We start from the raw sequence: 25335 nt of genomic DNA on the forward strand, positions 1-25335 counted from the left end.
ATGCACATTCATTTTTAAAGTGTTAATACACCCAGTCCAAGAGACAGTAATGAGACTGAATTACAGTCTCCATGATTTAGTTTAATTTAGACTTTTATAACCTAAAACCCTTCTTATTTCTATTACATTCCTTCCAAAATATCAGGAGGATTGCATTTGGATTAATTTTAAATAGCAGAGAAATCTCTGAATACAATGCCATCTGAGAATCAGTTTTGCTGGCATTGCCATCGGGATAGTCATTTTAATAATCATTACAAGAGATTTCAGAATTACTGCAAACAGAAGTGGTGACAGACTACAGTTACTGGTGCCTTTTCACAAAACAAAGTTCAATAAGTTACATCCTTTCATTCCAGTTCTCTGTTTTCTCAGTTGTGGATGAATGGGTGGGGAAGACAAAGTTTCAGTAGTGGAAGATATCTCTGATAGTAATGAAAATCCATAGCTCATTTTAGCACCTACCAGTAAAAGAATGAAAACACGTTCTTTCATTGTGGGGAATGGAAATAGAAAATGATGCAAATGGCGATGTATGGCTGAGAGGGATGAAATCTTTCTGGAAGGTACCACAAAATATTATGATCCACCATAGTATGCAAAAAGAAATCAAGGTCCACCTTAGAAAATACATCAGAGTTCACTTGGTGAGGCATGCAAAGTCTGCACCAACTGGGAGCAACCAATGTTTGATGATGGGGTTTGAAAGCAGTATAGTAGAAGCAAATATTTTTATCCAGCTACAAATAAGTTAATCTTTCACTGAGAATACAGAAAATCTTGGAACATAATTGCCTCTACTAATACTTACATTTCTGAAATGTTGTTCATAATTTCTTCATGATTCTCCTGGAGACATTATATACTTATTCTAAATTAGCTCTATAGGTTTTTCAATATGTAGCAACCTATAAAAACAGTATCATTACAGTGTATATTTTAGTTCAGTGGATGCAAAGTCAGACTATTTGTTCAATGTCTGATAGCTTCTTGCCCTTGTATGAATTTTGCTCCTCTATCAATAGGAATTTACTTTGTTAACAAAATATATGGCAACTCTCTTCTTTGCAACAAAGAAGAAATGTGTGTAAAAGATGCATGTGTGGCTGGTTTTTTTTAACTTAAGACTTTCAATACTGTTTTGAACAAATCTAAAGAGATTTTAAGACAGACATTTTATATTATAACATTCCCAAGGGTCATATGTATGATCATCTGTACTAAAGCTTCTTTCAGTCCCAGTTGAATAAATATGTATTTTATTTCACTAATCTTGAAACAACAGGAATAAAGTTTACCCAGGTCTTTTATACCTCAGAGGACAAAACAAATACTACAAATCTTTAGAGAGAAAGGATATACAAAAGGGCTTGAGGTGAATGTTTCAAAGCAAATACACTTTAAATGATGTGCAAATTATTTCAGCACTTGAACATGATTTATGGAAGGGGATTAGTCCACTGAAACAAGAACCCAGTTTAAACCGTTGGGTTTCAGAGTCAAATATGAGATGTGGTTGTGGGAGAAGGAAGAAAAAAAACCCAGATAATAATCTATGGTGAAGATTTCTGATTGATTTTCTTTAACTTACGTTAGCTATCACTGTCATTCAAGTAGTGGGCAGTATAATATGCCTTCCTTTATGCTATAATTCTCCATAAAAATTAAGAATGCAATAATGATAATTAAGTAATAATGAGGTAATTAATACCTCACTATCTTGCTATTCACTGGTATGCCTCACAAATGAGCATGAGGAGCATGAAACAATTAAAGATTATCCAAGCTCAAACAAATAGCTTCACAGTGAGTTGTGTGTCAGTGAATAGACCAATGAGTCACAGGTCACATCTATAATAATATATTATATTATATTATATTATAATATACCCACATACTCTTCAAATAATGGGCAATAGCTACTCTTAAGTACTATGAAAATGATCACTTTTATGTAATTGTAAAGATTAATAAGTGAGCTAACTTTTCATGGTTCTATAATGACCCTGCTGTTCTAGTAGGTAAAGGAAAATTTAATGATCCTGTTCAAATATGATTAATATCTAACTTCTTCCTGTCTTAAAATCTGGACTTGGTTCAATAAAAATGAATTAAGTGAACATGCAGCAATTCTCTGCCAAACTTTTACATGGAAATTGGTTATGCCCAATTTAAAAATATGCTATTAAACCCAAATAATAAATTCTGGAAGGATTTAGAAAAGTAAATACAAATCATTATGCAATAAATGACCCGATGCAATAATAACAATAATAAAATGACATATTAAAAAGCAGCAGAACATTAATTCAAGAAACATCTATTGCTTTTAGACAAGAACACAGTAAAACCCACCTCCCCAAAATGGAGTAGAACCATAGTTGACCTACTGAGGTTGACGCAGTGAGCGTAGACACTGTATGACTTGTGTCGACTCCAAGAGTCCTCCAACAGTTGTCCCACAATGCCCCATTCCCTGAAATAGTGACTGCACTTGCCACTGTTTTAAATTCCATTTCTTCTTATCAGATATGGAGCTTACCAACCCAATTTGCAGCAGTCTCATCAGCAAAGTACAAATCCTCAGACCACAATTAAATCTGGTCAGAGGTCAGTAATCAGTGATGTTTGACTGTTAAACGTCACTGCTCTGGCTTCACAGAGACCAGAAACCATGCACCCCTTTAATCTCCCCTGCCAAACGTGTTTTTGAAATGCCTTTTCCTGGTTGCCCACCTTGCAAACACACCTAGCAACTCTCTCTTGTTCTGTGCAACTGCCCAGCCGCCCATGCCAGCTCCATGCACTAGACGTGCTCCTGCTTGGAGTAAACAGGAGATATTGGATTTCTTCCTGGGCCTGTGTGGAGAATAAGTTCTGCAAACATAGCTGCGGACTCACCATAGAAATGTGGACATGTATGAACAGACTGCATGGGGGCTGCAGGCAAAGGGGTATGGCAGAGATTAACAGCAGTGACGTGTGAACTTTTATAAGCACTGCATGCAATAGTTGGTGGAGACTGCAAAAGCACTCTGCAGACCACTGTGGTGAAGCCTGAGGAAAAAGACCTCTGTTATAAATAGTAAAGAGGAAGATGAGGACAAGGACAAGAGGGGAGACTTGGCAGGAGACTCCAGCCATGTCATGAGCCAAGACCAATTTGAGACTCCACCACAGTCTAGCCATTCCCACCAGCAGAGCACCGATGAGATGATGAAGGGGAAGGACTCTGGTTAAGTGTGTGCATAAATTTTTCCTTATAATCCTTAAATGTAAAGATGGTGCAAGGCCCATTGCCAAGCTAACAAAACAAAGTATTGACCTTTTATTGTTTTACTCATATAAGAAGAGTTAGAGGTACAACCAACAGAAGTAGAGCCATTGGATTAGGTGGCAGCAGGGCTGGGGGGAACCATGTGGAACAGTTTGTTTATATTCATAGGGATGCTCCTTTTATCCTTCTGAGATATAGTGACAAAACGTTCATGGAGATACTTTGCAATTCTCTCCTGAAGGTTTCCAGGGATGGCTGCCTCTTTTCTTCTTCTGTGGTAGGACATTTTCCCACACCACTAGGTGATGAATTTGGCTGGCACCATTACAGTAAACAGCATAGTGGTACATAGGCCCAGACGGGACATAAGTAGTAGTTGTGCTCACTGTGCCTTTGTGACCCTCAGGAAAAAGATATTAGCTAATATCACCACTACCTATGGAAAATAGTGTCAATATTCAATGTCACTGCCCTGTACTCATACTGATGGAATAGGGATTGAAATTGTATCACTCCAATCAACAAAAGTATTCTTCCCCTCTGTCCCTGATGTGTGATATTTACCATGGCTGGGACTGGAGAGTGCTGCTTGGCTGAGGCACTCCCAAGCTGAAGTGCCAATAAGTATTTCTTATTAAAAATATTTAGGAGAATAAGAGAAGGATGTTTTGAAACTTATCATTCTCTCTCCTTGTGTCTGTAAACCAATGATACATCTGCCTGTCTTTATCATCAGTTTTTGGCATGGCATCATTTGAAGGGTGCCTCCTCCACGGATGCAGAATTCCTGACCCAGAGGAGGAGGAAAAAGAAGTGGACTAGGGAGGATAAGTTCAGCAAGATCCTTCAAGCCAATATGACTGACATCATGGAGAAAGACAGAGGACAGGGAAAAGGCCCAGGATTCCCAGCAGGACAATGAGCAGGAAATGAACCAGGACATAATGGGTCTTCTCAGGCAGCAAACCAAAATACTGCAGACCTTGGAGAACTCCATGATAGCTGCTCTCAAACCCCACAACATCACAGGGTGCATCATTACCCCTAACACTCTGCAAGGAGAACCACAGCTTCACATACACTGACCTGTGAGAATGACAGTGGGTATAGATCTATCCACAAAGGATTACATTCAAATAGATAGAAATATTTACATCCTTCTACTTTTAAATTATCCTCATTAAGTTATGTTAAAAATTTGTATAACATTGCCTGTGAAGTTTTTGCACATTGAATTTCTGCATTTTTTTTTCTGTTCAATAAATTTCTCGTTTTGGAGAATCAAATGTATTAGTTCACAATAAATACTGCAGACTGCATAGCAGTAGGCAAAGCAAGCAATACTTGTAAATGTACACCAAGCACATAGGTGCAGGAAAACATCCAGACTTATTTATAAATGAACAGCAACTATTTCTAGCAGCATCCAAAGCTGCAGGCCCAGAGAACATTCCAGAACAGAACTACTGGATGGATGAATGACTGTTAAAGTGTTCTATCAAAGTGTCCTTCAACCACTTATAAGAGCTCCATATTGGGATCTTATAATAGTCCTCGTGTCTAGCTGCTCAAAGTCAGCAGATAGTTACTCCCCCTCTGCCCTGTACCCTAGAAACTACTTTTCTCCCTTTGTCTCACACATCCTATACAGGACACAACAGGCAGCTACAAACACCGATATGTTCCTCACTGAGATCCAATTTACTGAATAAACACCACCATCATCCCTTCAATCTGCCAAAAGCACTTTCAGCAATCATTCTGCACTTTCTGAGCTGATAGATGAATCTTTTCCTGGCGATGTCAAAATGGCCAGTGTATAGCTTCATGAGCCAGGGAAGCATGGAGTAGCCTATATCCCCCAGAATCACTACTGGCATTTCAATATTGTCAATGGCAAGGTGGACTGGTACCAAAACATGGATATGATTACTGTCTATTGCCCCACTGCAGTTCGAGTACCCCATTGCTGCAAATCCATCCACTATGGCCTGCATAGGAGCAGATGATTAATGGCCCTACACATTTGCATGACAGTAATAATACATAACAATACTACTAATAATACACCGGCAATATTCTGGACTTTCATTTTTACATCTCATTTGGAACTTGTATGCCTTTATAAGTGGGATTGGCTTCCAAATATAACACCTATATATTGAGGAAAATGTAAAATATCCAGAGTGATTGCATGAGTAACTTCTAGATTTTAAGAAAGATACAGGATACTTTACAGAAAAGGGACATTTTTAAAGATAAGGGAAAATTACAAGTAGAAACAATAAAAATAAAGCAGTCAGTTCTAGCTCATATACAGTACACAGCAAACAAGGAGATCAAACTGGGTTTTTCTAATATCACAGGGTTGTTTTTTTTAATTTCTAAAATATTTAATTTTTTGCCTTGGCAACCTAAAACTAAGTAACAGATTACTGTTCCCACTGCAAAAGGAAATAACTGACAACAATTAGTATTTATTCTTGTTGCTTTTGTAATAAAAATAGAATTCCATCACTTTCAAGGAAATGTAAAATATTAATAAGTATGTGATGAACTGAGTAAATGTGACGCCATAAGGAAATGATGGAGAACAGGTTGGAAATAAAGTGCTTTTGGAATGTACTGCATTATCAAGCTTGTGACTGTGCATTTTGACAAGAGCAGCCCTCAGATTGATATAGTAGCCAAAGGGCACTCTTCCTACTGAGAAGCCGTTTGTTTCCATTTGGAAAAGGGAAAAAAAATGGATTCTAGCCTACAATCAATAAAGAAGCTTCTAGCTACTCCAGCCCTGTCTCATTCACAAGAGGTCACTAATGAGTGAAAAAAAAAAAGCATGAGATAAAGATCAAAATGCAAAAATCACCACCTCCATATGCAACACAAAAATATTAAACCTATTACAAAGCAAAAAGTTAGATTTTTATTGGCTGTGGACAAAAAGTTAGTATTTATAATTGACAACACACAAAACAAAGTCTACTTTCTAGAGAACTTGATTATTTAGGAGAATAGTAATGATTTATAGATTTATCCATAGGGGTATCTAAAGCATCAGCAGTTCAAATCCAACCCAGATTAGTGGTGAATTTAAATGGTTACCATAAAACGGATGTTCAGTGCCAGTGTAAAATGAACCTGCTGATCACAGGCCATTTCCTAGTGAACAGGTGTCTACACCACAGAAAGCACCATTATAGCTGGCACTAATTAGCACAACTGTTGGCAGTCTCAGGAAAAAGGCTAAAGTCTGAATGATCATGTACAGATTATGAAATATTCCCACTAATTTAAAAAATATCTGGCTGGGTTTGTACCTGGGCCGTTGACTAAAGAGTGCTGGTGTTGCTAGCCCTAGCCAAATTTCTTGCACTAAAGATACAGGCTCCCTGAGCACAGGATACTGCTTTAATGCAAAAAGTGTTCCAAATGGGCTGAGCACTCCTATTACCATTGACACAGGGTAAGAGGCTACCCTAGTGCATAAGTAGTAGCTGTATTAATTCAAGCTGTGCAGTGGCTAATCTTGTAAAATACAAGGTAATGGACCTCTTGTAAAATACAAGGGCAGGACTGAGGTCTTAGATTGTAATGATAATGTTTATGAATACTAGGGTGACCATATTTCCCTATGCTGAATATGGGACACCCCTGGTAAAATTACTCGTATTCAAGCAAGTTCAACAGCGATCAAGCAGAACTATGCAGTACAACCATTCAAATTAAAATCAAGTTGACTGAGCCCATGTTAAAAAGAAATACTGTGTAGCTGGATTCTTTTTATTTATCTTCTTATCTTTGAGGCTTTAGGGTTCACATGTGGAAAAGTGACACACAATTCTACCTCTCATTCCTTCCACCCCCACACACTCCCATACACCTCTTTCACATAGGGAGAGTGACTGACCAACCTGACCCTCCCTGTCCAGTGCTCTCCCACCCTCCATGCCTGATGGACCAGCCTCTCCTGGGACCTGGCACCGCATCTTCCCAAGGCAGCACATGGAGGGATGGGGCACAGGATCTCATGCCCTTACTCTCCAGATTTCTGCCAGGGTTCACACCAGAATATGGCCAGCAGCAGCCTTTTGGTATGATGCAGAAGGGAAGGGATGGGAGCTGCTTCCAGCCGCAGGGGTGGTGGGTGGGATGGGAGGGAGAGGACTTGGCCAGTGTCTTTGTAGAACTCATCACTTCTGTGCCTTCCCATTCCCTACCCCCCATGTGGCTGGAAGCAGCTTGTCTCTTCCTGCCCCCACAGCGTTGAAAGGCAGCTAACACCTCCAGACTGCTGCTGGCCACTGACATAACCCACCCACCTCCTGTCCCTCAGCTACAGTGCAGGCAGGAAGGGGTTAAGCCCTAAGGATGCATTGTGCACCAGGGCCCAGGGAACCTGACTGCAAGGGCTTTAGCAAACCAGCCAGAAAGGTGGCTCAGCAGGGGAGGGTGCCTAGGGATGGAGAAGCCCCATGCTCCCAGGGTAGGACCCAGGGTCAGGAGTTGGGTAAAGAGGGTGCTAAGCCCCACCCGGGGGGCTGCTGTGGATCCTGAAGATTCAGGGCATGAACAGCCTGGAAATTGCTTCCTCAACCACCACCACTCCAGAACTTAGCTGAAGGGCAGAGAGTCTTCCACATGCCTGCGCTGTTGCAGCTTTGGCACATGCAGGGCTCAGATCCTCCTGGCCAGCGCCCCGGGCCAGACGGTCTTGGGCTTTCCCAGGGCGCTGGGCCAGCCAGAGGCAGTCAGGGAAGGAAGGATCCTGCCAACCAATCTGCTGGTGAGCTGAGTGCTCCAATCAGGGGCTGGTTCTCCGCACAGCCCTGGAAGTGGGACATGCCCCATCAGGGGGAGGAGCAGTGGAGCTGGGGAGGTGAAGGGCCAAAGCAGGGAGAGGACAGTGAGAGGGGGAGCACATAAAGGGCCAATGGGGGGGTAGCAGAGGTGACACCTGTCCACACTCACCAGCCACTGCAGCTTGCAGCCAGCGCTGGCTGGAAACAGAACAGGGGCTTGGCTGTTGGTTGAGAGCCGGCATGCAGCAGGGGCTGCACTGACAGAGCAGCAGGGGGAGTGGCCGGACCTGCACACTGCATCTTTGCCCTACCACCAGCCTTGCACACCCACACCCATCGGCAGCCATTGCACACGCCCCCTCGCTGCTGGTGGGCAGGTGGCTGGCAAGCAGGGATCCAGCCAGCAGCAGGACCTGCCAATCCTGATGTGTGTGTGTGTGTGGGGGAGGGAGGGAGAGATAGAAAACACGGGATAATCTGCCCATTTTTAAGAAAAAGTCAGGACACCAGCAGGAGGGCCTAAATATGGGACTGTCCCTTTAAAAACGGGACATCTGGTCATCCTAATCAATACCACCATACCAAAACAGGGAAACTTAGCAAACTATCAATTTAAGAAGGAAAGTAGATACTAGGTCATTGGATTTAAATCCAGACCAGGTCAGTGGTGACTGGAAGTCTGCATAATTGAGCTGACCGATGTTCGGGGGCCTGTGTAACTGAGTTTGCTGGTTTTCCAAATTGTCTCAAAAACCATCATCACTAGTGGTGCTAATTGCCATCATTTCTGGGAATCTCTGCAGAGGCACTGAGGATTACATGAGCATAGAAACCTAACTCTCACTCCTCATCACCTAGAGGTCTCCTCAGGTCTGAACTGCGGGACAGTTTGGGCTGAAACCTGGGATAGTTGTCTCCACGATACTTGCTCAATCAATAAGCAGAAACTTTCAATATCTTGTGCCAGATCTTTGACACTTTTTTACCAGCATTACATTTAAAATGTAAAGAAAAAATTACAGATTAATATGAACTCTCTCTGAATCTTAATTAAAGTTTTCCAGGAGGTGTCAGTAGCTCTTTAACTCACACCAGTTGCCTTTCTTCCCCACAAAAAGTCTGCCTAAGCTTTCACTTTCTTGGTTTCTGTCGGGCTGAGAAATAAACATATATTAAAAATCCCTTTATTTTTTAATTTGGCTTTGCTGACAGTCATCAATAAAGTGGAAGTAACTGAAAGATGATTGTTTAAATTTTGTAATAACTTTATAAGTGCACTTACTGCGGATACTGCACATATCTTCTCTGTGCTCTGCAGTCAAACTGGACAATGAAACGACCACCTGTTGACTGCTAACAATGTGTCATTATCAGTTCTCATTCCTTTTTAAAGCAATTTTGGCTCTAGCTGCCAATAATTCTGGCGACGATACTTGTGTGAACATTAAGGGCACAGAAAGCCAAAGGCAGAAAACTGACAATACAGTTTGTGCTTGGACTGCTAATAAGTAAGTGAATACTATGATTTTTCTAATTCCACATAATTACTTAATCTCATGGGGCAAAAAAAAAAAATCCAGATACATATTTTTAAGCAATACAATCTACAGTATTTAAAAATAAGCTTCAGTTTGGTGAGATTTCACACCAGATACTTTCAAATTTTTAACATGTTTAAACAGCCTCTAACAAGAAAGAGGCCACTCACAACTCTCTAAGGTCTAAAAAAGAAATGTAGACTAAGTTTATGTCATTGGTAGTGATCAGTTTCTTCTGTTCTGTCTCCTAAATCATTGTTGAGTGAAATATAAGAATTATGATACCATGAAAACAAAAAAGGTCAGCAAACGGTGAGACAGTTGCAAGGCACTTTGCCATTAATTTTAGTTGAAACAGAATCAGGTCCTTAGACTGTGTCACTGTTTGTTGAGCCTTTTTTAAAATGTATAGCAAAAATGCAATGTAGTAACACAATACAAAGATACATAAGAACATTTTTTACATGCTACAATCAAAACTGCTTTACAGTCTATTAAAAAGAGAAAAACAAATCTATTTAACTGGACAAGCTACAGAAACCAAATATGGCCATAGGCTTCAAAATGAGGGAGTTAACTGAATTTACTTTTGTATTTACACATGTAGTTTTCACTGTTGTTACCTATATTTACACCCATTTATCAATGAGAATAAATCATCCATCCATCTAGCTGTGGTATTTCTAAGGCTTGTATTACTTTAGCATTTAATATCCTGATCCTGCAGATAGTTGTGCATAGGCAAATTCCTTTGCCTGCACAGAGCTCCCCTACTCGTGTGCATTTCAAGGCACATGGGAAGCTGAGTTTATCCTAGAATCAGTACGTGCATCTCATATCAAAAAAGGGAAACAATTTTAATTTTAATGGTGTGTATGGCATTAGGAAGCCATGAAAAAGCTCTTTGCCTTTAGTCCTCACAAAATCTTCAACATCTCAACATAATTTCAAAAAGAAAGATTATCAAGAGTAGAATAAATCATTACTGGTTTCAGAGAATTTTCTGTTATCATCCTAGGCAAATAAAGTAAAACTTCAGACTTTTGGAATTTAGTTTTTTCATAACATTATAGTAATGTTTCTGGTTGTCTGAAGCAAAAGATCTGCCTTTTCCTGTACACAACTCAAGAGCACAAACATCTGTCAGATAAAATGACTGTCAAAATTAGTTATTTTCCTGAAACAGAAATAAAGTCATTATAATAAAATGTTAGGATAGGATGCAGGTTTCTTACTTTTGAAATAAACACCTTGGATACATGTCTTTGCTTCCTGTGGAATTTATTTAGGTTAGAAGACAATGTCCCCCCCAACTCAGACATTTGCAGATAAGAATTGTCCTTTGCTTAGATGTAAGTTATTTACCCAACAAGGGCAAAAATAGGGACTAATATTAAGTTCCTAGTTTCATTACATTTTATAAATAATACAAATTATCTTGTACAAACAGTTAGTTAGTTTTAAAAACTTACTTAGAGATTTTCTGTGTTCAGACTTTGGTTCTTTGGACTCAGTACTTAAGCTGCTCAGTAATTCACTGCTAGAGGATCTTTGAAGTTTGAACTCCAGATTTCTTGGTGTACAACTCTGTTGTTTTGGCTGGAAATAATGATTTTTTAAAAAAAATATATTATATGGAACAATGAAGTACAAAATTACAGAACGTTCATAGAATCAGAAACGGATAGACACTTATACCAGATGATATAATGAATATTTAAGTTAAGGAAAGCGTAATACAAAACCTGTTCACCATAAGACTGCTGTTTTATAACCCTTACAGTTGGTTTTAATTTCTCAAATAAATTTCAGATGCTAAATTGGAAAACAAAAGGCCTAATTTTTTACGTTGGTGACTGAAATGATTTCCCCACTGCATGTGTGTCCAAAGGGTGTTTCTGAATTATTGCAGAGGAAGTTTGTTTAAAATAGCCTGGCTTCCTATCTTGGAAATTATAGTAATTGTTGAGTTTCAAGTACCACTAATGTGGGATTGGATTCACTCTGAATGCATTTTGGAAGTGGAGAGACGGAGAGGACTCAACGATCCCCTTTTGTCCTATTTCATCCACATGGAAGGCAACCAGAAGAGGACTGGTCTCTTAAAACAAGAGGGGCAGTGCTATTGTAGCTGGGTTTGACCAGGAAAAATGGAGATGTACTCACTCTGGTGCCTACAAGCTCAGATGATTTTTTAAAGAGAAATGCATGTTAAACCCTTTCATAGTTATAGTGGGGGGCACAGATCAGAGTTCATGTTGCCCTCCTATCAGTACCCCGCCTGGAAGCTAATGATCTAACCAGCAGACCAAATTTGGTGATGAATCCTGGCCATGTGCCACCTGAGGTACATTGCGCATACACTAAGAAGATAGCTACAGCAGTTGCTGCATCTGTGCATAATTCCCAGTCCACACTGACTTGATAACATGCACATGCCACTGTCCTGTATGGATAACATAGGGCAGATACTCATCTGGTATGAACTGTCATATCGCCACTGATGATGATAATTTACATCAGCTGAATATCTACCTTTATGTGTTTCTTTGTACTCCCCTCCAAAGAGGTTCAGCCCCTTAAAGCCAGGATTTCACCCTTAGAGGCATGTTAAAAAATCAAACGAAACAAAAAAACAGCAACTGAATTTATGGGAGCTTAATTGAGCAACATAAGCAAGAAAGGGCTTCCACAGAAACTCTACCAAAATTCTCCAGTAGAATATCAAGTAACAGTACATTTGACCAAAGAAATACAATGTATGAAGACATACATCCTCAGATCAAACTTCCCTTGGCTGATTACAGCTTGCAGGTATTGCATTGCTTATAGCTGTCTAAAGAAGCTGTAGCCATATACAAATTAACCCTTTTGGACGTGTCACATAGACCACATTCACAGATACCAGTTTCAGGTGCTATCAACTCAGTTTCAGCACAATCCCCTGGAAAATTCAGCAAATAGAGATAACTTTTCTTACTACATTTTGCAGTAATCAAGAGGGGTCAATGTCCTATAAAAATTAATCTGTTCTTGGATCAGGCATAGATAGAAAAAAGGGATTTGGAATTTATACTGAGTATAGTAAAAAGAAAAGAAAAAAAATCTATGGCTGAATTGGGTTGGGTAATTAAAAATGGTTTTCAGAAAATACAGCCCTGCTTATTTCTAGAAGAAAAACCCCAGCCTTCCTGGGAGAATAACAGCAATCAGTTACAAAGGAATATTATTTGCTAGTGCTATTCTTGTGAATAAGTAATATGAAAATGCATAAAAGGCTCAAATGTATTAATAGTTCTATTGAAGATTATATACTGTAGGCTGCATAAACAGAAAATGTAAAAATTCATTAGTTATTAAGCGCTTGTGTGCTTTTACAACCCACAGTAAACCAATGCCCTTGTTATTCCAGAGAAATAAATGCAGCATTCTGTTTTAAGACAGGAATCAAATGACTTTTTAGTTCAACAACCTTGTTTATCTGATTTTTTTTACAAGATATACATACATACATATTTATATATCCTCCAAATAAAGGAAAGTCTCTCTAGTTAGCTAGCTTTCTGCCTGTCTAAAACCTCTATAGATGCCTAAGCAAATGAAGTTTAAATTACTACATCTTAATTAATAAAGGTAACAGCCAAAACAAATACATACCAATCTGTCAATTGCATTTTTGATAGCGTGGAACCAATCCAATATGATGAAGTCAATATCTGACTGAAGGAGGAACTCATTTCCTGATATCGTTGTGATCTGGTTGGGGGAAGGGGGGATAGAAATGACAGGTAAGCAAACCACACAAGATAGATCATTTTATTTTATTTTATTTTGTTTTAGTAATATATACTCTCTCACACACTGAAATGCTTTCTTTTTGTGCCAGTAATTATCTCTTAGAGAACTGGGAATTACCAAGCAGTTTTGAACCTCTCTCTGAAAACTGTTAATCTATGTCACAACAAATGACTTATTGTCTCAGTAATATAACTATTAAATACAAAGAATACTAAAATAATGTTAATGTGACACGCGCTAAGAAAAGCCAGGGAATTCAGAGTTAAGACAGACAGTTCAAATCTAAGTTAAGGCACTCCGGAAAAAAATGCACATGCATGTGTTAGAATTAATTGTGAATTTCCTATTATTTTAGGTTTCTGTTTCAAGTCTGCTAGGATTTGTTTTTTACATTTGATTTGTCTATATTGAAGGTTACAAATATATTTACCTAAGACCCCAGCATGCCTCTTTCTGAACACTTCAGTCAAATTAACATTAGTGTTATTTTTTTTTTTAAATACAGATATATCTATAGCAAAGTAATTAGGAGCCCATTTACCAAGAAAAATAGTTAATCTGAACACAAGTCAATTTACATTTTTGACCCCCACACTAGGAATATTTACCAAAAGAATATTAATTCCCCTGACATGCAGCTCCACAGTCTAATGTAGCTGGTGATATTTGGTGTAAATATGCACACTTTCTTTCTTTCAGTCTGAACTTTTTCTGAAGTGTTATGGGAATTATTCGTATTTGGAGAAAGAGAAACAGAGAATGCTCATGTCTTCACATACAGGGACTGTGCATGAAAGATTCAGAATATAGGGAATGTACAAGTGGTCTATAAATTTGGCCATTCATTCAGACGTGCTCCAAACTTTATAACCAGGGACCATATCCTGAGGCTCTTACTCAAGTCTTTCACAAGCAAGAATCTCACTGAAATTTTTGTCCAAGAAAGTAATGAGGACAAATATAAGGTTGGCAAGATTTGGACTTCGATGTTCATTTAAACAGAGAGACATGATGTGGTGTGGGGTTACTGTCTAGTCTCACTACACCTGGAGTTCATTTTAAGGCATCAAGGTGCAAAGGCCAAGTGTCATTACCACCTAAGCTTGTATGCTATTAATTTGACCACATCTTGGAGTGCTTAATTGCTAGTCAAACCCTCATCTTGCTGTGATATCCACAAGCACAGACTCTTATGATCACGAGTCCCATTGATATCAGCACACATCATTTCCCCATCTCTTCCTCCCTGCCAAGACACCAGAAAAGGTGGCAAAAGCCAATGTGGCCTAAAGCTTTATTAACTGTTCTGTGACTCTGATTTGAGGAAACCCCTCTAAGAAGTGGTTCCAGAATCAACAGCAGCTAAGGAGACTCCTGGCAGCATAGCTCCATGAAGTCATCCTGTCAGAGAGGTAGGGAAGGTGGGGCAAAAGGTCCAGGAAACAGCTTCAAATCACAGGGCTTCTGTGCAGGTCTACACTGGGATGCCTGGGCACTGGAAGTGGACCTAACACCCATTCCATTGTGAGCAGGAAGATGACGACAGACTTTCAGAATGATTGGGGAAAATTCAGAGCCCCTTCAATAAAAGAGCCAATCAGCCCATAGCTGATTATATTACCTCCAGCATAATCACTATCCTGTAGATCTCAAATACTTGATTTCCAAAGCCAATGTTGTTATCCTGCTTGTGAACTAAAAAGGTAAAATCCTCCTCTCTTTTTTTAGCAACAGTGCAAATTCAAAATCCAACTTAAGGTAACCAGATCTCTGATTCTTTCCCTGGTTTACACTGAAAGCTTTTGGGTTATAAACGTATTACATAACATCACAATTTATTAACATACACATGCAGAAATGAATTAGGCCAAACACAGAGGACAATTTAATCTAATACATCTCTTTCAGTATAAACAAATCATTATTAAAATTATAAAAAGAAATAACATTTTCAAAGTAAGAGCAACATACTTTATTAGATTTACTATATTTTGAAGGCTTAAGAAGGATACAACATAGTTCAGTCTTCCATTCAGTAACGTCAGGCTTTATTAAAATACAAGTATTTCAGCATTGCATAAACATTGTACTGTATGATATGCAAAAGAGATACTTCATTACTAACAAGACAAAAGCAAAACACAGTTTGAAAGTTTCTGTGTCTGAATGTGTTATTGTAATAATCATATATAAACAGTGATTTATGAATAAATCAGTAAAATAGATCACAGAATTGCAGAAAGAGATTTCATTCAAAATATACTCTCTATGATATAGTTCAAGTCCGTTTCTCTCTTTCTTCACACTAATCTTCAGAGTAACTAGGCAATTTCAAGAAGACTGCTACTGCTCTCTACAGTTTAAATACATCCACTTCTTAATTACAGTCAGTAATTGACTTTGTTCTGCTCCATTCCAGTCATTCACAGGAAAGCAGTTCCAAAGGCTTTGGCTGGTAAATCCCATTTGATGTGTAGGTTTCCTATCCCACTTTCATATATTACCTCCTTAGGATTTCTGATAAATGGTTCTTGGAAAGGATTGCTAAACCATACTTGCACTTTGAACAATCGAATTTCCAACACCCTAGGGACAAGACATCAGTAAAGAATGCTAGCTTTGACTAAACCTTGTGATTGAACAATTTATGATCACTGCCCTAAATGCTGTATAACTAACAAGTGTAAGTGGTTCAATATTAAGGCGTGTTAACACGCCATCTCTGTATCAGGCGTAACTGAAAAAAACATAGGGACTAGACAAAAATGAAACACAACTCTGCAAAAGTATGAAGAGCTCTAGCTAGAGATGCCAGACTCCATTTTGCCTATTACTCCACTAATTTAAATATCTCCTGAAATCCCTTCTCTCTGCATATTATGTTTTCAAGGCATGTATTCTGGCAACTATGTGTTGATGTACCTTTAAAAAATTGCTGATATTGTCAATATGTACTAGAAACCTAAAAGGAATAAATAACTTGTATAGCACTCTGTTATTTGGGGAGTGAGTATCATCCAGTGGTTAGAACAGATGACTAGGAATCAGGACTCCTGGGTTCTCTTTCTGGCTCTGTAATTGACTTGCTATGTCACCATGGGAAAATCACTTAAAGTATAAGATCCTCTTGTGTCGTGTGCCTATTTTGCATTTCACCACAGCATAGTCTGGCTATAAAGCCAGCCTAACTAGCCAAGTGAGGATCATCCCAACATAAGGACTAGAGTTAACATACTCTTCATGATGCCAGCACAGTAGGAAAACAAGGGTATGGAACACTCCTACATGTTAGTCCTGGGATGCTTAGGGATTGCTATTAGGTGCTGCCCTGTAAAGCCATCTGAGGAGGCTAATTATGACTACCATTACAATGATACTAACCAATGCATAGGTGCTCCCTAGAATGAATGCACTACACTCCAGCAGTACCCCCTTCTAATGATATTTTACCTGACTTGTATTACTTGCACAAGTTATGAAGTTTGTACTAATGCACCACTTCAGGGCTTCCCAAACCTTTTCAGAGCATGGATCACAGCTGAAGAGAGTATCCCATAGACCACCTTCCCTTCCATTGGTCTTTGAGTAACATTCTTATGGCAACTGCATTAATTGCTTACGTGGAAAATTTTCTTAACTACCTTTAGTGCAATTTTGAAGGCGGAATCAGAGGGGAGGAGCCAGCATGATATTATTAGCCAGCTTTCCACAGGCCATTGGTGGCCTGGACCTGAGTTTGGTAACCATTGTACTAGTTCAAGACAGCCACAAAGGCATTTTTACATGACCTCCAACATATTCTTTGAAATATCTGTATTTCTATATGCATACACATTTCTATACTCAGATTGCTTTACTTCCTACATTTGCTTTAGCCACATTTAATAAGGTAGAAGCAATTTTAAAGATGCTATTGACATACAATATATTTATATAAGAGCCTTGGAAATTCCAGGGAGATAAGAAGAGAAATTCATATGAGAGAACAAAAAGACAAAAACTTATAAGTGCACTTATATCAAAGTGCACATGTTCATCTGTTACATATTTAAGGCTTGTTTTCAGTGATAGGCTAATTTCAGACAGTGGAGAGCAAACCTTGATACAAGGCACCTAGCAGTGAAGTGAAAAGTCCACTGGGGATGAATGGTGGTAAGCAGTGACAGCAAAAGATGTATCAACCTCTCATCTGAAACTGGAGAGGCTGGAGGGAGCAGCCCATAAATCAATGTGATAGTTGGTGATATGACCAGGGCCCATGGGGAATGTGGCCATTCAATGAATCCTTGCTGTAGCTATTACCATTTCTCTGAAGCACTCAGTAGAACACAAAGCTGTCCCCCATCAAGGGAAGGTAATTTGCCCTTATATAGCACTTTCAATTCTGAGGATCTCAAAGCACTTTACAAACATGAATGAATTAAGCCTGACAGCAATCCTGAGAGACAGGTAATATTAACCCCAATGTACAGATTGTAAAATTGAGGCATCACAACGTTAAGTGACTTCCTCAAATTCATAGCCAAGAATAAAACCTAAGTCCAGAACCCAGGCCTGTGCTTAAGTCACAAAAGCATCTTTCCACTCACAATATACACAAAGATATGAGATCATTGCCATAGGTCAGTGTTTCCTAAACTTGGGATGCCGCTTGTGTAGGGAAAGCCCCTGACAAGCCAGGCTGGTTTGTGTACCTGCCGCATCTGCAGGTTCGGCCAATCGCAGCTCCCACTGGCTGCGGTTCGTTGCTCCAGGCCAATGGGAGCTGCTGGAAGCGGTGCGGTCCGAGGGACGTACTGGCCGCCGCTTCCAGCAGCTCCCATTGGCCTGGAGCAGTGAACTGCGGCCAGTGGGAGCTGCGATCTGCTGAACCTGTGGACGTGGCAGGTAAACAAACCAGCCTGGCCCACCAGGGGCTTTCCCTACACTAGCAGCATTCCAAGTTTGGGAAACACTGCCCTAGGGCACAGGGTTTACTCCCCTGTGAAATAGGTGGTGGGAGATCCTGTGTCTCTGAAACAGTTCTGACCCAATTCACATGCTCCCCAACCCTTGATCTCTGGAAATGTGTATCTATTGTACCATGTTTCCAAGGCTATCCTTCAGTCATTGCTAGCCATCCTGATCCCTATCATGGAGAGGGGGTATCGAAAAGATAACAAAGCCCCATGCTGTTTATTTTCCTCAGACATTTTGGAGGGTCAAGCATGGAGTCCCTCTGCCCCACATAGCACCACCATATTCTCCATCCCCAGCCCAGCCAGTCACCATGCTTAGGAAGGAAATGGTGCTGTGGAGGTGGCTGACCTCCCACCTTTTCATGTGAGGGAGCAGCTATCCCTGTGCAGAGGATTCCCTCCATGCACAGATCTGGGGGTTATGATTTTCTCCGCATGTAATTATACATGTAATGCACTGCCCCGACCCCCATTAACACATGTCTGGGCTTGCAAATGCCTGAATTTCACCCAGAAAAAAAAGCTTAAAAAATTAGGGTTTTTTCCCCGCTTTTCTTTACATTTATCATTAGAGTACAGCATAATTTTGGTACAGAATACAGTAGATATTCATGGGTTTATCCACACCCAAAGTAAGCAGAAGTATAATTTAATTAAAATAAAGTTTGTAGACATTTGGCACTTTTTAGTGGTTTAATTAATCTGGTATGAATTGTGTTTGAACTGAATTAAACAGAAACAGAGATCTGTAGTTTTTTTAAAACACGTCAAAAGTGTATTTCATTGCTAGAAGTTGATCTAAATTATTTTCTCTTTGATAATCCAGTCTCTTGCCATGTTTGTGCTGAATGAGTAAGCAGTAAAAAGAAGAATATATAAAGTACTTACTTGTGCTCCACTATGAGGTAAATATGCAACAATGAACAAAACGAACAAAAGCAAACAAACAATCAGTATTCTACTACATTTTATTCACCTTGCATCACATATCCATGCTATGATATTTCCTATCAAGCTAACATTGTCATGGTTATGCTAATAGTTAAATTATTTAGTGGACTCAAAGGTGTTTATGACCACCACAGAAATTACATTATCAGGCAGATTGTCCATCTCAAATTACGGTCTGGCTTGACTAACCTCTAATAGTCCTTCTGACATGTCAAGCAAAGTTAATATAAAAATAAGGGTGAAATATCAATTTGAAGAAAAAGGTCTTCTACCAGCTCTCCAAAAAAATGTTTCTTGTTAAAACATCTTGTGAGAAAGTATTTGTCTTGTGTTCCCAATGTTGCTAGATGTTAAGTAAATATATGCTGATTGCAAAAAAGTTGCTTTGGCAACTCTCTTATTAAAATGCATTTGTAACCCCCATCTGTCATGAAAGTTTTAAAAAGTTTGTTTACTTTGGATAGCCGCCTTATCCAAGGTTACCCCAGCAAACAATGATGGCAGTCTTCAGAAGTTGTGTGAGGAACAAGCCACTGGGGATCCATTTTTGTTTTAATTGGCACACACAAACACTTTTCTGGTCTGTCAAAAAGATCAAGCTAATATGCATGGAGGGTGTTATATTCTCAGCTTTTGGGAGTAGTAAAGCTCCCTTTATTTAAGTAATTTAAATGATAGACTGCAAAAACTTTGCAAATCAAAAAAATGTTTTATACTTTCTTTGGGAATATTTGTTTTGAGCAACAGCAAATGTTCTACATATCTAACAGTGTTGAACCTTATGTTATAATTACCCTGATTCTTTTGACTCTTCAAAAAATTGTTACTAAATCCAAACGTTGCTAAATAAAAGAGGCAACAAATGACTCCTTCATTTTTACAACTTCCACCGTGCTAACAATTGTGAGTCCATTTTATTCCAGAAGTTTGTGGGATATGTTTTCAGTGTGTTTGGGTATGATTGATTTGCATGTACATTTGGTGGAAACGTGAGTGGCGTCATCAGATCAAAACAAACTGCTCCAGTAAGTAATTTGTTATTTAATGGGGAAAAAACACAAATGTTTGGACTACAAAAGAAGTGGTTTTCAAGTGGATATAAAATTTTACTGGTCTGAGGTCAAACTTACAAGGAAGAGTGCTTTCTTAATTGAAATTGAGATGTCTCTTTGATACCCCCAAACAATTTTGCCCTGCGAATTCTTAGAACAGACACTTGTTCAGCATAATAAAATCATATATACTCAAAGTTTGGATTGTTCAAAAGAAAAGATGTGTCTTGGGGTCTAATTCTTTTCTCTTTCACTGACCTCTTACCAGTTAATTGTACCAGTTACTCTTGAATAACACCAGCATTAAGGAGTAGAGAATTGGGTCCTCTATCTGCATTACAGGACAATTCTTTCCCTTCTTCCTGGTCTATGAAGGATCCTGAGGCAGTAGAATGGATCTGATTCCAATTCCAAGGCAGATGAATGGTATTTGGGAAACTTCTGAGGGGGAAACAGATCTCCTGAGCAGCAGGAGCACAGGCAGAAAGGCAGAGAAGAAATGGGCTGGAGCTGATAGACACTATGCTCCATGAATAAGTCAGCTATTGTCCCCTGTGAGAGTCACAAGAATAGCCAGAGATGAGAAGGCTTTCATAGCTTGTCTTAGAGGGCTAACATGCAGAGATCTGTAGGTTTAGAGGACTCTTGTCTTTCAGATTGCGCAGAACACCTTAATGCCAGGCCTGGCTACTCAGATTGGGAGCTGAGAATGGGATTTGTGTTTGAAATAAAAGAACTGTTAGAGGTTAGTAAATCCAGACTGTAATTTGAGATAGACAATCCGCCCATTGCATATCAACTTGAATAAAGTTGAATTTTCACCATTATAATTTAAGTTATACGTACTTCTAGTCATCTTTTTTTCAGCTCACAAGCAACAGTTTTCCATGAAAGTCTTCAATTAAAAATATTATTGCGCTTCTGGTTGAAGAAATAATTGATGGAGAATTATAAATAATGCCCAAAGTTACAAGCTGAGAGCACTATTATCCAATCAATGCTACATTTTACTCCCATAGGGCACAAATGATTAACTCCAGAAATCCTGTTCAGTCAGTGTCTGGCCAGTCTTTTTGTCAGCAAAACACTACTGACCAGCTTGGATGTCAGTATTGTCAAACTAATTTTAATGACATGATCACGTCTTGGCCATTGAAATTATGTTTTTCCACTGACAAGTATAATACGCTCTCTCTCTCTCTCTCTCTCTCTCTCTTGCTCCTTCTTCTTCTTCTCTTCCCCTCAGAGAAGACAGAAATGTACAATGAACACAGAAACAGACCATGTTTGACGTCATGATATTGAACGTGCTCTTTTGCAAACAGCAGCCAACACTAAGCAAACAGCAGCCAACACTCTTTTGCAAACAGCAGCCAACCAAACAACCGTCCCCACTAAGACCCAGCATCTGCAAATTAGGATTGAGCACCTCTTGGCCCCCTGTTACACTTCCTGGCCTCCTCAGCCTATTCTAACCATTGAGCTGGATTGCTGGTGCTTGCCCCTGACCGTGGAACTGATGAAACACTTCTGGCTTCCCCAGCTACAAATGATGTAATGGGAGTGGGGCACATTAGACTTCAGTCAGTCATTCAGGCAAGGGAGCTGGGGATGGCAGCCATCAAGGCATAATGGTTTCAAAGCAGAAAGCATTAGGAAAATAAGGTGGGGGAGAGGGAGACAAAGGCAAGGGAAGTCGGAAGGAAGATAGAGACACACTGTCATAAACTTACACACACACAACAAATTATTCAAGAAGGAGAAGCAAGAGAGAGATAACAATAGAGACACAATTTAACAATACTGTTTGACTAAATGGGGAAGCAAGGGAAAAGAAAATTGTGTGTATTGTTCAAAGATTTAAGACAGAGGGTAATATAACACAACCTTCTACAAGATACTTTTTCCCTTGGGGCAATATTTTCCTGCTATTGCGTTCACAATCTGTGTCTATATATTACACATACACCACACTTATTGGCAGTGGTTTCTTTGAGAAACCCCATCTTTCTTAGCTTTACCAGCAGGACAAGACATTGTGATTAATAGTCCTGCTGTCCAATTTTATATGCACGTTATCACACATTATGATATATGTGAATGAAACTCAACATGATAAGTCACTGTACCAAACAACATCAAAAGGATGATGTGTGCTATGTTTTCAGTACAATCGGTCTAAAGGATGTACACGTTTGTTTGTTTGTTTGTTTTAAATACTACATGCATGTAGATTTTGTTTTGTTGACACTGTAGATTTATTCTATAGTAGCAGAGAATTTTTACAACTACATTGCTTGAAGGCAAAAGCAGGTACTGCTGTGGGTATTTTATTTACTCACACACATCTCCTATTAATAAGTGCTGAGATTACACAACACGAAAAAGAGACATTGCTATAAGTATCTTTATACTTATAGTAACTTATTTGTCCATGATTATAAGTGTTTATAAAACATTCAAGAATCGTTCCTTGTCTACTTATACTAATGAGAACACCTGTTAACTTTAGAGCTGCACAGACTTATTTGCATTGAATTCAGGTTTTGCACACTATACATTGCTTTTGAAACAATTAGATGTTTACAGAGAAATATAGCTAAAAGAGGAACAGCAGCTTGAATGCCCTCCAGCCCAAGTCAGTGCTAATCCAGGTTTGAGTGAAAAACAGAAATCTGCTGAATTATAATAGTGACGCTAATTCTGTTAGCAGTGAACAAAGGTGTTCCTGAAAAATACTGATAGCAGATGTGTATTTCGTACTTGTGGGGAGAAGTACCCACTGCTGAGAGAGATAGTTGATAAGGATGAGATAGTGGTACTGAATATATATTTATCTCATTCTTATTTTTGCTGCCTCCTTTGCATGAAGTGTTTTTCTTCTTTTTCTCTAACGAGACTCCTTCCACATAATGGAAATGGAGCATGTGTAGTCAGTCCTCCGAAAGAGTTGTTCACACTACTTTATTCATTTGTCATTAGACAATGCAATAGAAAAATTAAAGAATCCTTCTAAAACTAGAGACCCAAGCACCATTCTCTGCTATTGAGCTTTTCTCATTGTGCCGAGGGCAAGAGAGGCAAAAGGTCTCTTCCCTCAAACCAGGTCTGCTGAATGATAGTGTAACATTGTGCCACTACTGTACCAGGTTAGCTGGCTTTTGGGACTCTATTTAACAATGATACAAAACATCAAAGCCGGTCCATGATAGGAACATGTATTGCGCCAACTGTGTCAAGTTCTTAAGCTTAGCAGGCAGAAATGTATGATGATTATCTTTACTTTTCTTGCACAGAACAACTGGGCAACATACACACAAAATCAGTGCTTTCGTCTTTGCCTTTCCATCCTCATTAGCACACAAATTCTAAGAAAAGTTACAGCTGACTATAGATGGTGTGATTTAAGGCTGCTTCATTCATTCATTTAGGAAAATATTTCTTGTAAAGTAGTATTTTCTTTCCATTAACTGCAAAATATATTCATCAAAATATTCTTATTTAGTTATTTAACATTTTAAATTTAAAATGATGTTGTTGATTTTACTAAAAATGGAATTATATTGTTAGGATCTAAATGAGCTGTGTAGTTTAAAGATTAACTATTTTGTTAGAAAATACTCACTCAAGTAATGATATTTATACTGCATCTAGCAGGTATGCAAGGTCCCAGAAATCCATGCTGTACTTCATAAAGACCAAAGACACTAATGAGGGAACACAATACTGGAACAATTATTCAATCCTGAGGATCTGGAATCAATTTTACTTTATAAGAAATTCAGGATCACTGAATAATCTGGAGCATGACTTTCTTTCAGAGAGCACCAGCTGCCATTCGGTATGTAAATTTGCTAGTCTAGGGATCCACAGCATGGACTTTTGCATCTCAAAATCCCAGGACTGGTGATGTTGCAATCCCTAGATTTCAAGATTGGAAACAATTAGAGAATCATAGGATTCCACTTTTTCTCGACTGTGGAACTGTATTGACAGCCGTGGACTAGCTTTGGCCCATACATACACATGGCATTCCAAGTAGTAGTGTAGCAATGCCATAGATTAATAGAACAAAATAATTATTTCACAATATCAAACAATCAACATTTCTGTCATTTGAAAATAGGTGTCTCAGGGTAGCTCTTATAGGAAAAGGCAGAAAACAACATGTAACTCATTATAAATGCATTAATGCTGAAATTCACCCTTTACAAAACTTCAGCAATCCTTATGGGAGTTGTGAGAAATTAATTTAAATACCTCCTACCAGCCATAAACCACCCACAAATCTGCACTGCAGGCCCTCCTCTCCAACATCTTCCACTGTTTTGCAAATTATAGCAGGGTTTAGGGCTACTGGAGCTAATAAATGTAGATTCAGTGGTCCAGACCTTGGCTTACCCTCCCTAGGCCTCAGCCTGTTCAGAGCCAGAACAGAAAGACCATCTATAGAGATCCCTTTCATGGTGCTGTATCAGTCAGTGCATCACTACTTTGATGTTTTGTGCAAGGCCTCCATGCCTCCAGTGAATTTCATCCTAAAAGTGCAGCTTTTAAAACTCCTAACACATCCATGGGGCCACCAAGTTCCCTGGTGAGCCAGGATTTATTGAGTGAGTTAACCTCACCTCAGGTTGGATAAGAGACATATTGAGAAATCACCCTCACAACTTTCCTAAAACATGTCATGATATTATTTGCTTTATGTACAATAATAAAGATGTAGAACAGACCAACCTGTCACAAAATATTATAGAAAAAGAACGATACAGGCTCTGAAAGTATTAACTCTAACCAGAACTCGAACTACTTTCCTGACCACCCTCAATACAAGGAAAAAATCAGAGTATTGTGTTGGACAAGTGGAAACATTGATTGAAGTTGAAAGTCTGAAAATGGAGAATTTTAATGAACCAGGCAGACTATTCTCTTAAACTCTAGTCATCCAGTTAAAGAAAG

At 39.0% G+C, this 25335-nt stretch overlaps 1 protein-coding gene across 5 annotated transcripts in view; it reads right to left on the minus strand.

Moving 5' to 3' along the window:
* ARHGAP15 (Rho GTPase activating protein 15) overlaps window positions 1–25335 on the minus strand; it is a 457670-nt gene that overhangs the window by 198671 nt on the left and 233664 nt on the right. For all 5 annotated transcript variants that reach the window (XM_050969300.1, XM_050969301.1, XM_050969297.1 and 2 more), the window contains 2 exons: window positions 13275–13373; window positions 11090–11216 (listed from right to left, as the gene is read on the minus strand). In XM_050969300.1, the coding sequence (XP_050825257.1) occupies window positions 11090–11216; window positions 13275–13373 (226 nt within the window). The remainder of the gene's footprint in view (window positions 1–11089; window positions 11217–13274; window positions 13374–25335) is intronic.

This window comes from Gopherus flavomarginatus, chromosome 10 (assembly GCF_025201925.1).
Source record: "Gopherus flavomarginatus isolate rGopFla2 chromosome 10, rGopFla2.mat.asm, whole genome shotgun sequence".
NCBI lineage: Eukaryota > Metazoa > Chordata > Testudines > Testudinidae > Gopherus > Gopherus flavomarginatus.